Genomic DNA, 15,928 nt, shown 5'->3' with positions numbered 1-15,928 from the left:
TTCACTTTTAAACATCAGCGGGGACTGTACTGAACAGAGCAATGCAAGCTACTTTTTGTTCATTTAATGATCCACCTTCAACCACTCTCCATGCCAACACACATGCACCAACCAGGACTTTGTGTCTCTGGAAAACCTTTGTGCGGTCACTGGCGAACTTGACCAGCCCTACACCCACGGAAACGCTGATTGGTTCCTGATAACTGCTCGTGAGCTGCTCTGAATATCCTGGCACATACTCATTCTAACACCCCATCAAATTCATTCCACGGGAGAAAAACCTACACACAGAACTGATGGGCCAAAGGGAACTTGCAGCTTATATTTCGACATTATCGCCAAATTGCTCTCCAACAAGTCTCCCTCTAGCAGAGCAAACGGATTCTCTTCCCCCATCTGACTGTGTGTGGAGAGCGGCTACAGCGTTTGGACAGGCTCAAGCCTCGGACGGATGAGAGGGCACAGTCCTCTCATGGCCACGTGCAAGTCCCAGCTTGGAGGGCAGAATCCTCCCAGCACAATTATAGCCAACAGCTATAGTTGTAAGCTTGAACCTATGGTCTGAACACGTGGTCCCATGTGTCCGAGTGATGTGGGCTTGATAGAGTTCAGGTGCATGTCATTGAGTAGGATAGAAACCCACGGGAATGATGTAAACATCTTGACCACGCCCTTACTGTGATCTCTGGTCACAAAGGCCCATTTCAAATGCCACCTCCTGCCCTGGTCCCTTAGAAGTACCGCCTCTTCTCCCAGAGCAGACGGTTCTCATTAGACCCTGTTTGGGGGTGAGGGGGTATTGTTTGTTACTGTCCTGAGCATCTCATGCCCCTCCAGTAGTATATTCCATTGGGGTGCAGACCCCACGGTGCTCAGTCTGTGCTACGTTCTGTGGACATACAGGCCCTCCCAGATGTGTGCGAGACAGCACCAGGACAGCTGTTACCGTCGGGAATTTTGGATCTGCCTCTGGCGTCTCCGTGGCTTTGGTTCGAGGTCACAAAACAGTAACGCTGAGCGGCTGTGGGTAGGCAGGTTGGCTCAGACATTAGAGATGAGCCACGTTCTGGCACTGGAAGTGTTCTGTCCTTAAGGACTGTCAGTATTTTAACATAACTGCTTTCTTATTGCAAAAGCACTACGTGGTCACTGGAGGGAAGGTAGGAAAGCAATATAAAAATGAAAACCTGTCATCCAGCCACGGCTGCAGCTCAGCTTGGCGCCTCCCCTGCGGGCGATAAGGAGCTTCCTGCTGGAAATGCTGAGACAGAGCGTGCCGGGAGCTGTGCGTCCGGCTCCCGGAGAGGAGCTTGGAAGATGGCCCGGGGCCCAGGAGCCCGGAGGCTCAGGGCGCCGGGTTGAATTCGGGCTCTGTCATTTCATTGGCTGCGAGACTTGGGTCCTGTTACCTAAGACCTCTGCACCTCATCTTCCTCATCTATAAAATGGAGATCATCCAGTGCCTGCCTCCCAGAACTGTTATGCAGATTAAGTAAGAGCTAGAAGGGTGTCTGGCACATAAGCAGCCCCAGATCAAGAGCCAGCTAATTAGAATTTATATTCTTAAATGAGTTCTTAATTACAAACAATTCTCAATTACTCACGCCTACGAGGATGTGCAGGAGTTTCCTTAATCCCCAAAACATGTATGTGTGACATTTAGCCTCTCTGGTCAAGTAAAAGTGCCTGTACTTTGAAGGTAAATGGACATAAGAGAGAGAAGTGAACACAATGCAATAGAAACCATCTGTTCTTTATAAACAAAATTGAATTCCACAGTCGTGGTAATCCAGCACGGCCATGGCATACGCAGCCCCACGCTGGGCTCATGTGCTGTGCCAGCTCAGCCAGGTTCAGTGACCCTGAGGGGGTGGTGAGGGATAGACAGTTAGAAACATCAATGAGAGAGAATCATCGATCAGTTGCCTCTTGCACACCCCCCACTGGGGATATGCCCGCAACCAAGGCACATGCCCTTGACCGGAATAGAACCCTGGGTCCCTTCAGTCCCCAAGCCGACGCTCTATCCACTGAGCCAAACCGGTTTCGGCTGTTTGTCCCTGCATTTAATTTTTTCCTTAAAGGAAAAAGGATAGCCCTAGCTGGTTTGGCTCCGTGGATAGAGTATCAGCCTTCGGACTGAAGGATCCCGGGTTCGATTCTGGTCAAGGGCACATTGGGTCTCAGGCTCCATTGGGTCTCAGGCTCAGTCCCCAGTGGGGAGCGTGCAAGAGGTGGCCAATCCATGATTCTCTCTCATTGATGATGTCTCTCTCCCTCTCCCTCTCTGAAATCAATAAAATATACATAGTATTGTGTTTTTGTTTTTTGTTTTTTGTTTTTTTTGGGGGGGGGGAGAGAAAGAAAAAGGAAGCCTCATTCTGTTGCCTCCGGTATTTACTGGTATCTGGTCCCACACTTGCCCTGATCTCGGCTGCACTGGGAACCCAGACTCACAAGGCGAGCCCAGGGCAGATGTAAGACCTGAGGTTCAGGCAGCTGTTAAAGAAAGCCTCCTAGAAGGCCGGCGTCTTTCCTGTTTACCCACGGGGGATAACAGCGAAGGAGAGGGACACCTGTGTGACTCTGATCTTGGGGCTCCCACGTGAGAGGTCAACGGCCCTCCTGTTATTGGAAGAGACGCGCAGGTAAGACTCCGGGCAGACAGCAGCCCGGGGACGGCGGGACCTGCACAGCACACTGCACGCTGCTACCCGTGCTTCTCTGAGCCACGGGAACAATGTCCGAAAGCAAAGCAACAATCCGTTCTTACGTGGGGGGCAGGCTCCTCATTCTCGTCATCTCCTCACAACAAAGGGGTTCCACAGGGCATCACTCGCCTGACCCCAGACCTTCATGCGGTCAGGTTTGTTCCGACGACAATTTTGACAAATTTGACAAATTCCAAGGACTTCTTTCACATTAAAATGAATGTATCGTACGTATTTAAAACATGGTTATCAAAGTGAATAAGCTGGCAGAGTGAGTGGGAACCTGGCAGATAAATAAAGATATTTTAATATCTTTATTTATTGGAACAAACCTGACCGCATGAAGGTCTGGGGTCAGGCGACAATTTTGTTCCGTGACAAAAGAAGCTGCATCCCTCTCGCTATGTCAGAAGGGAAACAGTGCCTTCTATGCAATCTCTGCACATCTGTTTTCACGTTCCCTTTCCCACTTTCCCGAAACCAATGGATCTGTTCATCCTTCTTAACGGCATCACTTTTTAGCCTGATGAGGAACACACAAGGACTTGTATCAAACAGACTGTATTTGAAGAAAAGATGCCAAAGTAGGACAAAATGGGGAAAAAAGGCCACTTAAGGTCAGAGACAAGCCACTGGTGTTCGCTGCCTCTTAAGCTAAGTACCGCATCCATTTATAAGAGGTTTGGAAGTTCACGTCCTGGTTGGTTCCGTGCACACCACGTGCTCCCTGTGATGAAAAGACGCTGGTCTCAGGCTGTCCCATGCACCGCAGGCCCAGAAACCAGCCCCGGGCGCACCGAGCCCATCGTCCCTTCTTTTCACAAACCTTGGAGTTCACAAAGCGGCGACCGGCTGCGCTTCCGTTAGCTTATCTCTGCTGCCACCTGCAGGCCACACTGCTCTCCGCTCCCGCAGCCCTGACCGGGGAGTCTGAGCATCTCTGATCCCTGCAGGAGGGGCGGGCGGAGAGCAGACCACCACCGCCTGCCCACGGAAGGAATGTTCCTCTTACCGCCGTAGGCAGATGAGTTTTAAGACAACCGACAAACTGATGAGTTTTATTTTAAGACAAAAGGAACCATACAAAAAACGTGTAAGGCGAACACTCCACCAACCGCCACCAGGGGTAAGAACTAGAGCTCCCCAGAGACCCCGCGTACCCATCCTCACCCGAACCAAACAGGTCAGCTCTGTGCTCGTGTCCCGTGTAGTCTGAGTCGTTTAATAATTGCACCGGAGGTGGACCCGTCTCAGGACAGGAGTCCGTTATGAAGAAGCTGGTCCTGTCGGACAGAGCAGTCAGTGCTCAGCGGGCCCCACCCGGGGACGCTTGGCTGCCTCGCCTCATGGGTTCTCCGAGGGAAGACGGTGATGGGAGGTGTCTGCCCTCCGGCCACAGGGGCTGCAGCCCTGGCGTCTGGAGGCCCAGGAGTCGGGGGCAGCCGTGCCCAGAGCCTGTGAGTAAGTCTGGCCGGATGGCAGCACCCGATGGCCGGGAGCAGCATTCGCCTGGGTGTCTGGGCAGCTCCCCACGCTCCCCGTGCGGTCAGAGGCCGGGCTCCGGGGCGGCCTCCCGCTGCCCCGCGGAGGAGGCCGGGGCGCCCGGCTGCCCGGAGGCCCCGCTGTCGGGCGGGAAGGTGACCAGGTCCGCGTTCTTGCTCTCGCTCTGCTCGCTGTGCTGCTTCCGGTGGCAGCGCAGCGAGTCGTCGCGGACGAAGGCGGCCCCGCAGGTCTCGCAGCGGAAGGCCCTCTGAGTCACGATCTTGGCCACGTGCGGGGAGCCGCCGCCCTCCCGGGGGGGCGCCTCCTTGGCCGGCGGGGCCCGGTTCTCCGTCGTCCGGGCCTCGTCCCGGTGCACCTTGTCGAAGTGCTTGGCCAGGCTGCTGGGCCGCTTGGTGTCGAAGCTGCAGAAGTCGCACTTGAAGGGGCGGTCGGGGCAGTGCACGCGGCTGTGCACGCGCAGGGCGGCCGCGCTGGAGCAGGAGTAGCTGCACTCGGGGCACTTCTCGGGGTGGTCGGCCCGGTGCAGCCGGCTGTGCGCCAGCAGGTCCGCCCGGTCCCGGCCCTGGAAGCTGCAGTGCAGGCACTTGAAGGTGTGCTTGATGCGCACGTGCGACTTGAGGTTCGCCTTCATGGTGCAGCGCACGTCGCAGAACTCGCACTTGAAGGGCTTCTCCCCGGAGTGCACGATCATGTGCCTTTTCAAGTCCGAGCTGATTTTGAACTTGGCGCTACAGAGCCAGCACTGGAAGGGGGTGTCCCCTAGCAACGGAAGGTGTGTTTCCATTAGAGCAGGCAGGCAACACCAACCTCCCCCCAAGCATGCGTCAGAACACCTGGCCGCAAAGGGAACAGTGGGGTCTTCGGACTCTGCTAGCTGTAGCCTCGTAATGACACCATCTCCCATGTGTATTAACTCGCTGAGTCCTCACAACAGCCCTGTGCATGGGTACCGTTACCCAACTACCCCCATTTTACAGCTGGGATACCTGAGGCTCAGAGGGGTCAACGTATGGATCCTGAATAGCAGGGATCTGAACCCCGGCACCGTGGCATCCAAGCCCATCCTCTTCACCAGGACACTTCCGCTTCGCTTCTAAACTCTCCCTCAACCTGACATGTCAGAACTGGACACAGGAGGAGGAAGAGGTGCACACAGTGTTACAAACCCCTGTCCCACACCCAGCTGGCACTTAGAAGCATGCTGACTCCAGCGTTTAAGCTACATTACATCACTGAACTGCCTTGTATTCCTCGCGGAAGTTTCACATTTTCCCAATGACAACACGAGTTTTATTTCTAGAAGGAACACGTGAAGATGGCAGCAGGAGACACATACAGAGAGGCTGTAGCCTCCTAGGCCCCCCTGGAGACTGCGAAGGTTTTTAGTTCTTGTGGGGGTCGCTACTTTATGTATCATCGTCATGACGCTAAGCCAAGACGAGGTCTCACTCTTCCTACACCCTACCTGGGCACCCTCTCCCCCAGTGTCCTCCCGCACTGCGAGTTGTGGCCCTGGCCTTCTAGCATTCCCTTCCAACGCACAGCCTGACCACTGTGAGCCCGTCAGCTTCAGAGGTGTTCTGAGGATACCCTCCTCTTGTCAGGAATAGCTTTATTTTTACACGTAAGTTCAATAACATTTGCGAATTCTCAAGCTTTGACTAGCTGTTTTCAAATTGTATTTATTTTTTTTTTGGTTAATCCTTACTGGAGGATATTTTCCCACTGATCTTTTTAGAGAGAGTGGAAGAGAGAGGGAAAGATAGAAACACCGACGTGAGCAAAACACATCAATTATGTGCCTCCTGTGCACGCCTTGACCGGGGACCAGGCCAGGGAGGAACCTGCAACCAATGTATGAGCCCTTGCCCAGATTTGAACCAGGGACCCTTTGGTCCAAAGGTGGATGCTCTATCCACTGAGCCAAACTGGCTAGGGCTGTTTTCACCTTTTAGGGTTCAGCTCTACTGAGTCCTCTCTTAATGTCATCGGAATGTTAACGGAGCCAGTTTTACCATAGGCTAACTGATATAAACAGAGTTATGTTCCAATCAACGTTAAAAGAAACAACTTTGAACAGGACAGTGTGATTTGAGGACTGCTGTAGAAGTAATTTATATAATGACAGTATGTAATATTCATCATACCCAACTACAGATTACGTTCACCCCCTTTCCAGGATCACTATCACACCTGGGTCAGTTGATAATATACATCAAGGTTTAATTGATCCTCTTCCTACAGACGCATTTTGAGCCACATTTTATCATGCATGCTCTTGACTACACTGTTCATTTCTTGAGTAAAAAGAACCTCATCATCATCTCAAGTTGTCCAGTCTTTTAGTTATGTAAGCATTTACATGGATTTTCTAATGAATTTTCTGTAAGTTTCTGATTTACTAATTTTTTTTCCTCTTAGCCTTTTGTACAAGTTATCATCTTGCTATTTCCCTTTACTGCAATCCCAGCTAGCTGTATTCAGATATTCTCATATCAAATACCTCAGGTCAAATTTTTCTCCCTTGTTTTGATAGTGTCTATCTCCCAGTACGTTCCCTAGAATGGTGGCTTAGAGAAAAGTCTGAGTCCTTATATACACCTTTGTCTGTTCTGCTTTGGACTTGAGACAGTTGGGCTGGATATAAAATTCTACATTCAAAATGATTTTCCAGCTTAGAAGCCACCGTTCCACTGTCTCCAAAAGCCAGTGTTACTGAGGAGTCTTTCTAGGTAGAGTCTGCTCTGGCCCCTCCTTTGGCCCTGCATGGCATCTTGTGAGGCCTGTCATGCCTACGGCCCCTTAGAGCTATGAAATCATTTTTCTGATTTTCTCACTTCTATTTTTTTTCTTCCTAGACTTAGCCAGCAACCAACTTCTAGCTTCATATTTATTCTCAGTTTTCCAACAGCCCCCACCCCCCGACTCCCCCGGATCTCTGGGATTTTAAAAAACTTTAGAGCCAGTAATCCTAGTTTTAATTCACACCCTCTTTGTTCTTACTACCTTTTCATAGAACTGTTCTTGGATGCAACATTTCTGCCAGTGGATGGATACCAATTAGAATTAAAAAATTCTCATCTATCACCCACGTACCCTGTTAGCTCCAGAATTATTTGTTAGACTGGGTGCTTTTTACACCATCATTTTCCACAAATGACTCATAATCCATAGTTGACACTTCGCTTAGGAAGAGTGGATCGGCCTAAGGATTAGACTCAGGTGCCATAGATATTTGCCTGCTGGGTAATAGTTTGGGCCATTTTGCCAATAGGCTCAGCTTCTCTGAGCGCTGGGGCCTGGCTGTCTACAAGCCCAGAACGCTCAGGCCAGCCGGACACTGGCTGCAAGGGGTGGCTCCCAAGGCCTGGCTGCCTCTCATCTGACTGTTGGGACAGGTTTCTTTACTCAGTTTTAGATGACAACGTATTTCTGTCTGCTTGCCATCTTCCATGAATTCACTGAAAATTCTCATTTTAGGAACCTTCTTATGAGACTCCCAATCCCCATTTTTCTATGCCACGATGGATTATTTGGGTCTATCGATTGATCGATCATTATTTCAATGGGCCCTCATAAAGAAGGGAAGGAAAAGCTCTTTGCAAAGCCCAATTTTTATAACTGGAAATTTGTGATCTGCAGTTACATTCCACTGCTTTTGCTACATGTTTCTGGATTAAACTATGCAATCAGAGTTTTAGTGAAAAGACTGAAACACCTAGTTTATATCTCAGATAATTCAATATATGCCTTAGCTTCCTGGCTGCTGTACTGCCTACTCATCCAGTGCATTCTATGCAGGCATGTTAGGAAACCCAGCTGTTGGGTTTTCATCTTTTAATTAAAACCACAAGCTTTACCATCACCAGAGAGAGTCCACGTTCCTTTTTAACCACCAGGGTGTTTACGCTGCTTGTGTTTTACATAAATAAAGGTTAAGAAACTGGCAGGTCAGGCCCAGGTTTGCGGGTCAGGGACTCACCTGTGTGGGACCGGAGGTGCACGGTGAGCTGGCTGGAGTTGCGGCTGGCATAAGGGCAGAGCTGGCACTTGTAGGGCCGCTCATCCGAGTGGATCCGCAGGTGCTTCTTCAGGCTGCTGCTGTCCACGGCGGCGTAGTCGCACAGGTGACACTTGTGGGGCTTCACGCTGGTGTGGCAGCGCATGTGCATGGTCAGATTGTCCTTCCGGCTGAAGCACTTGTCGCAGAACTCACACTTGTGTGGTTTGTCTCCTTCAAATACATGAAAGATTCAAGGATTTACGGGTTCCTCTCATCAAGCCTACTGCAAAGAGATCTGACCAAAATGGTAGTTTGGGCACATGGGTCTGCCTCTTCCTTCTGCACAAATGCCCGGGATAGAAAGACACTTAAATCTAGATGCCGCCCAGCCGGTGTGGCTTAGTGGTTGAGCACTGACCTATGAACCAGGAGGTCATGGTTCGATTCCCGGTCAGGACACTTGTTATGGGCTCGATCCCCAGAGGGGCATACAGGAGGCAGCCGATCCATGATTCTCTCTCATCATTGATGTTTCTATCTCTCTCTCCCTCTCCCTTCCTCTCTGAAATCAATAAAAATATATTTTAAAAATCTAGATGCCCACACGGAGAGGAGAGGTGTGCCATGCATGGGACGCTCGGGAATCATGGAGAATTCAAAGGACAGGTTCGATAAAATCAGACTGAAGGAGAAAATCACAGGCCAAACCCCATTTGGGAACATGGGAGTGTCCACAGAAGTACTCAGGTCTAAGTGTCTTAGAGCAGCTTTCTGGCTCTCGCTGATGAAACCATAAAAAGTGGCCAGGAGGGTCCTTCCCTTCTGTATGCCAAACTGCAAGGAGCAAAGTTCCACCCTCCCACAGTTCCCCTGCCCCAGCTACCAGAAATGAGGGTGCTCAGACCAGAGAAATAGCGCAAACGGCCCAAGAAGTTAGAGATGCGCTGGGAATCAGAGATCCCCGTGCTCAGAACATCTCTCCAAATCCTTCCCTCCCCTACCACACTTCAGACAGATCATGTCCAATACACATGATTTCACCCAGGAATCAAATGCCGGGGAAAGCCAGAACCAGGAAGACATGCCAACTTGTTCAAGGCTGAAGTTGGGATTTGAACAAAGGCAGTTTTGCTCCAGTATCTGCTACATTGTGCTGTCTCGACAATCTTTTTTGTGTGTGGACATGTCCAAATCAAGAACTTGAAGTTATAAAAGCAGTTTTCATTCCCAGAATTATTTCCATTCTCTTCCAGTAAGCTGACTAGCAAAAGGATGTTACAACAGAGAAACTAAAAGAAAAGATATGACAGCTAGCTCTAGATTGGGTAGGACAGAACAGAGCAAATAATTTATTTCTCAACACCAAACATGGCCCTGGGTCTTAACATGCCTTATCTAGAAAGGGTGGCCAAATTCAGAAGCCCAGATGGTAAACTATTCAAGGCTTCAGAAAGAAAAACGTTCAGATCAGCACACAACTCCTCAGACCACACTGGATGATAGCAAGATGGAAATAAAATCTATAAAGTTCTACAGAAATTGCTTAAATAGAATCCTACATTTGAACTGGCATTCAGGGGAAAAAGAAAGCCAGCTGACAGATGACTCAGGGTATTATTCTTGAATTGTATAAACACATCAGGGGGGAAAAAGGAAGTGGATAAAATGTGGGATATGAGAAAGCAATGAAATGGAAAGTATTGCTTCTCATATAAGAGAGAACCAACCATTAAAAAAACAAAACAAAAACAAACAAACAAAAAACAACACAAAAATTTGGTAAAAATCAAACTAAATATAAGTACAACAAACATAAATGGATTAAACTTACTTGTTAAAAATTTCAAAAAGTCAGTCTGCCTAGTGTGGTGTGGTTCTGTGGTTTGAGCATTGACCTATGAACAAGGAGGTCAAGGTTTGATTCCTGGTCTGGGCACATAGCTGGGTTAGAGGCTGGTCCCAGTAGGAGGCGTGCAGGAGGCAGCCGATCAATGATTCTTGCTCATCATTGATGTTTCTATCTCCCCCTCTCCCTTTCCTTTCCTCAATGAAATCAATAAAAATATATTTTCAAAAAATTTCAAAAAGTCAGCTTAATGTGCTTAAGAGACCTAAGTAAAAATGACAAGGAATAGAAAAATGATAGAAAAACATTCTAGACAAATGCTAAAAGAACGCAGGAATATCAATTTTAATATCGAAATTGTGATGATGAAAGACACTAGAAATTTCATATTAAAGAAAAGATTAAACTCGCCAAGTAGATGTGAATCAAACTTTTATGACCTAACATGGTCTCACAAAAGGTTTTTGAAAAAGTCAGCCTGAAAACTGTAGGACATATTTTCAACAATTTTTGTTCATGAATCCAAATCAGATTACAAACCTCCCAGGATGGGCAGAGTGTGCCATGTATCAACACCCACAGCCCGTCACTTTTTGTTGTTGTTAGCCCTCACCCCAGGATATCTTTTCCATTGCTTTGTAGGGAGATTAGAAGGGAGAAAGGGAGGAGGAGAGAGAGAAACATGATGTGAGAGGATACAGTTTGCTTTCCTCCCACATGTGCTCCAATTGGAGCTGGGATTGAACTTGCAACCCAAGTGCATGCCTTGATGGAGAATCAAACCCAAGACTCCTCAGCTCTAACCACTTAGCACACTGGCCAGGGTGCCATAACCCATCACTTTTAAGTTCATTTTTAACAGAAGACTGAAAACAAGTGAACCATATGAGAGTCAATAAACTAGAAGGAATAAATGAAGATTCTAGCACTTGATCAAGAAAACCAAACTTGGTTGTTAAAAGAGGAGGTTTGCTCAGAAAGAGAAGATTCTGCCCGGCTGGTATGGCTCAGTGGTTGAGTGTCAATCCATGCATCAAGAGGTCGCTGGTTTGATTCCCTGTCAGGGCACATGACCAGGTTGGGGCTCAATCCCTGGTGGGGGCCATGCAGGAGGCAGCTGATCAATGTTTCTCTGTCATCACAATGTTTCTCTGTCATCACAATGTTTCTATCTCTCTCTCCCCCTCCCTATCTTTCTAAAAATCAATGAACACGTTTTTTAAAATGTATTTATTTTTTTTTTAAAAGAGAAGATTCCAATAGACCAAGGTTTTCTGTCTCTGCATTATCGCCAGTTTGGGCCAGCTTCTTCTTTGCAGCGGGCTGTTCTGTATGTCAGCCTATTTCACAGCATCCTGGACCCCTCCTCAGTACCACCTCCTCCCCCAGTTGTGAGAGTCAAATAAGTCTCCAGATATTGCCGAATGTTTCCTGTGGAGGGAGGGTAGTAACGCTGTGCCTGGTTGAGGACAGAGGCGTTGCAGAGAGAAAGGGGACTATCGATGGTCAAGCAGAACTTCACCCCAATAAATGTGGAAGATGTGATAAAATGAATGATGGCCCAGGAAGATATAAAGTAAAACGGATCGATGACGAGGTCAAACGCTGCTCCGTCAGAGATGCAGCCCGAAGTAAGTTGTTTACTACTGAGGTGTCAGCTGTCCTTCCCGGGAGAATTCTGCTCCCTGCCCCAGGGACTGCGGTGTGTGGCTCGCTGTGCCCAGGGAAATGAGATCACAACTGATGAGTCACCGTTAGACAAATGCTCATCTAAACCAGCCAGCGTGTCATCGTCTCTCTTGCCCCAGATGACCTGTCACATTCCAGATGGGGGATTCTTCATTTGGGACATGTAGATACAATCCAGAGGGTCAAAGGCCTTGTGTGGGAAATGATCACACTTCCGTTTCTAAAACTCCTAACTGAATTCCAGCATTTCCTCCTGTTTTGAATCTGGTTAGCTGACCAAACTAATCATGGTACCCGAGACCCTTGTGAATAGACATGAGCAACATTCTCAAAGCAACATTTATGTTCATCGCTGCTCCGTAGCGAAGGGAGTTAGCTAGCAGACCAGCCCACGAGGTCCTAACCTTCAATGTGGGGTTTCTCAGTGCTGATGTCCATACTAGTCATCTGGGGGTGGCATTTACATGCAGAACTTTGAGATACTATAATCCTATATAATAAAAAAGCTAATATGCAAATTGTCCCTTCCAGAGTTCGACCGACCAGGGGTTGGACCACTCGCTCTGACGTGCTCTGACCACCAGGGGGCAGCACAGAGTGAAGGCCCCGGCCAGCAGCCAGCAGCTGGGGGAAGGAAGGTCCCAGCCGGCAGACGGATCTGATTGGCCCTGATCACTGGCCAGGCCCAGGGACCCTGCCCATGAACAAATTTCATGCACCAGGCCTCTAGTTGACATATAACATTGTGTAAGTTTAAGGTATACAACGTGAGGATTTAATATCTATGTATATTGAGAAATGATTAACCTTATAGTGGTCACAGCTCCATCACCTCTGATAATTACTTTTTTTTTTTTTTTTTATGATGAGAACATGTAAGTTACTCTTAGCAACTTTCAGAATATAACAAAGGATACAGTATTAACCCCAGTCACCTCACTGTACCTCGGTTCCCTAGAATGTATTCATCTCATAACAGAGTTTGTACCCTTTGATCAATATCTCACGTCTCAAGCTGAACTCATAAAAACAAGAAACAAAATATAGTTTCTGACTCAGTGGACCTGGGTAGGGTCTGAGAGTCTGCATTTCTAACAAGCTCCCAGGGTCGTAAGGACTCAGTGTATTAAAATACCACACACTTAACAGTTTGGTAGCAACTGTACTAAAATACAGCTTTCAATGGGATTTTACTCCATTTAAAAACACTATCTGGGAAGGGTCCTAGCTTCACAGAGTTGCCAGGAGTCCACAGCAGACACAAGGTCAAGTAATGCCTTTAACTGGCGTGTTCCAGACAGAGCCGCTGGGTCCTGCAGAAAAGCCCACAGGCACGGAGCTGTGCCTCACCCGGATGGGGCCGGGGCTGGGGACAGGTAGGGACGCTGGGATGAGTGGCGCAGTATTCAGTTGCCACTGAAGGCAGTTCTCCCGACACAGCCCCATCTACAGCCCCTTCCCACCCTCTGAAAAAAGACACAAGCAGAGAGGACTGTGGGCACAGATGACCAAATGTCCTAGAACAATGGTCGGCAAACCATGGCTCAGGAGCCACATGTGACTCTTTGGCCCCTTGAGTGTGGCTCTTCCACAAAATACCACGACCTGGGTGAGTCTATTTTGAAGAAGTGGCGTTAGAAGAAGTTTAAGTTAAAAAAATTTGGCTCTCAAAAGAAATTTCAATCGTTGTACTGTTGATATTTGGCTCTGTTGACTAATGAGTTTGCCGACCACTGCCCTAGAAGTGTTTCTACATTGGATTAACTGTTTAATAGCATAGGAAAAGATAAATGCCTCAACTCACTTCATGAGAGATGAACTCGGCTATCAATGCCAAAGGAAGAAATACAAAGTGATAGTAAAAATATAAGCCTTATAAGTCAATCTCTTATGAGGCCAGAGAAACCCCATGAGACCACCTTAAAGGGAGCAAACCATCTGAAAGGCAGCCATCATTTTTGGTTAAAGATGGTGACAGGAGAGCCTTCCTTTCAGATAAGGAATTAAGATATGATGGCTTCTTCTCACTGTTACTCTTCAACTCAGACCTGGAGCACCCAGACAGAGGTGCTCAGGATCAAGTAGAAAGATAGGAGAAAACGCTTTACTTGCATAAGATAGTCTATCAAGACAAAACAAAAGTACACTTGAACTATTAGAGTACATGAGGGCATTTCCCCCCATTAATTTTTAGAGTGGAAGGTAGCAGGGGAAGGGGAGAGAGAGAGAAACATGATGTGAGAGAGACACATCAATTGGTTGCCTCAGGCATGCACTCCAACCAGGGCTGTGGATCGAACATGCAACCCAGGTATGTGCCCTTGACTGGGAATAGAAGCCATGCCCCTGCAGTGCATGGGTCAACCCTCTAACCATCGAGCAACACTGGCCAAAGCTCAAATTTCATTTTAAAGCGGCTCTGGTACTATCAGACCTCTATCAACTTTCTGCCCATTGCCACGTTTCTCTCTGAATTGGGAGGTGAGGGAGGAAGGGTATGGCAATGACTAAATTGAATGCAGAGTGATATATGGTGTTCTGCAATTCACTTTGTTAATACAACCAGATGGAGAAAAGACGGCATCTAGACTGCATTTTCCTTTACTGCTTATGGGCCTTCAATGCAAATATTGGCATTTGTATTTCTTAGGCCATTTCCTGCTCAGATTCTTTCCCCTAAGATTATCTTTGACTTGGAGGAAACCTTGTATGTGCTGAAGATTAATTCCGCCCATGTTCCAAATTTACTTGTGGGACACTTGTCTTCCCTTCGTAGTGGTGTCTAAGTTTTAAATTTAGAGACATTAATATGTCTTCTCTGTGGCTTTAATTGTCTACTTACACCATAAATTTGTCCTACTACATTATAGACTTTAATCCCTAACTTATTTAGTATATTTGGAATTTGTGAATGAGGCGAAGGGCAATAACTTTTGTCCCAATGGACTGCCAACTGTCCTGGCCCCACATCACCAGAATTCACCTGCAACTCCTCCACCTCGAAATGCTGCCTTCAATTTGCTCACCCGTGCGCACCCCCTTCCCTCCCCCCCACACCTCTTCCTATGCTCTGTCCCATATTTATTTATCCCACTTCTATTTATTTATTTATTTATTTATTCACAGATTGATTTATAACTCTTTGGTTATTTTAATTTCTAATAAAGCAAAAGATTTTGTTGTCCAAGATTTTGGGGCTAGCTTTGTCCCTTCTTTTCTCTTCCAGATGAATTTTCCTGCCCAGGAAGCAGGTGGGAGAGTGGTCTGGAAGCAGAGGTGGCAAAAGACCTCATCCTGTCATTGCTAGCTTTCAAACAACACCATATTCACTTTTGATAGAAGGACTTAGAAATTTCCGCTGGCTGGTGTGGCGCAGTAGGTTGGAGGGTTGATTCCATGTCAGGGCACATACCCAGGTTGTGGGAACGATCCCTGGTTCGGGAAGGTACTGGAGGCAACTGACAGAAGTTTCTATCTGATTCTCTCTCTCCCCTCCTCCCTTTCTCTCTTAAAAAAAAAAAAAAGCCCCCCCCCCCCCCCCCCCCCCCCCGCCGCCAAGAAAGACAGTAAGCAATATATATTCAATGTATGAAGTTGATGAGAAAACTGATGCTGCTTTTATAATTATCCGGATATATTTACTGTTTACATTGACTTTTCTATATTTTCTTGTTTACGATTTTGCTAGGGAAAAAAATAGAAATGAAGCATTTTCTATCTTGTTCTTCCTCCCTCTCACTCCTCGCTCTGTTTCTATTGTCTATTTGAAAATTTAGTTTTTCTTTCCATCCAAGACAGACAGACTCACATTTAAGGTAAAAACCCATATACGTACACATACGTATGCCCCAACATGACTCTAGAATAAAAGTAATAAAAAGAAAGACTCAATCCAAGTTCCAGGCCTGACTTTCCAACACTCCCCAAATAAGCCCTCAGCAAGCCTGCATGCTGGGCGCACATACGCCTTAGCCTCTCCTCATGCGCCTGTCCCACTCAGCCTCCACGGCCCTCGAAGTTCAGCCTGGGAGTGCCCGGGGGTCCTCGAGACTCATCTGGTTGAGTCTGTGGTCAAAGTATTTTCATACCCCTCCTAGGACGCGCTTTGCCCTTTTCATGGCTGGCGCTGTCACTGAGGAGTGATGGTGGGCCGGTCTGCTGGCCCCTGAGCTCTCC

At 47.7% G+C, this 15,928-nt stretch overlaps 1 protein-coding gene across 2 annotated transcripts in view; it reads right to left on the bottom strand.

Annotated features, from left to right (window-relative positions):
- Positions 1–3,753: 3,753 nt before the first annotated feature.
- ZFP64 (ZFP64 zinc finger protein) overlaps positions 3,754–15,928 on the bottom strand; it is a 73,296-nt gene continuing 61,121 nt past the window's right edge. For both annotated transcript variants that reach the window (XM_084886993.1, XM_084886994.1), the window contains 2 exons: positions 8,197–8,448; positions 3,754–4,973 (listed from right to left, as the gene is read on the bottom strand). In XM_084886993.1, coding sequence (XP_084743119.1) covers positions 4,258–4,973; positions 8,197–8,448 — 968 coding nt within the window. In that variant the 3' untranslated portion in view covers positions 3,754–4,257. The remainder of the gene's footprint in view (positions 4,974–8,196; positions 8,449–15,928) is intronic.

The sequence above is a fragment of the Pipistrellus hanaki genome, assembly GCF_964339955.1.
Source record: "Pipistrellus hanaki genome assembly, chromosome: 6".
Taxonomy (NCBI): Eukaryota; Metazoa; Chordata; class Mammalia; order Chiroptera; family Vespertilionidae; genus Pipistrellus; species Pipistrellus hanaki.
The sequence above is the reverse complement of the archived record's forward strand: the minus strand, read 5'-3'. Positions and strand labels throughout refer to the sequence as shown.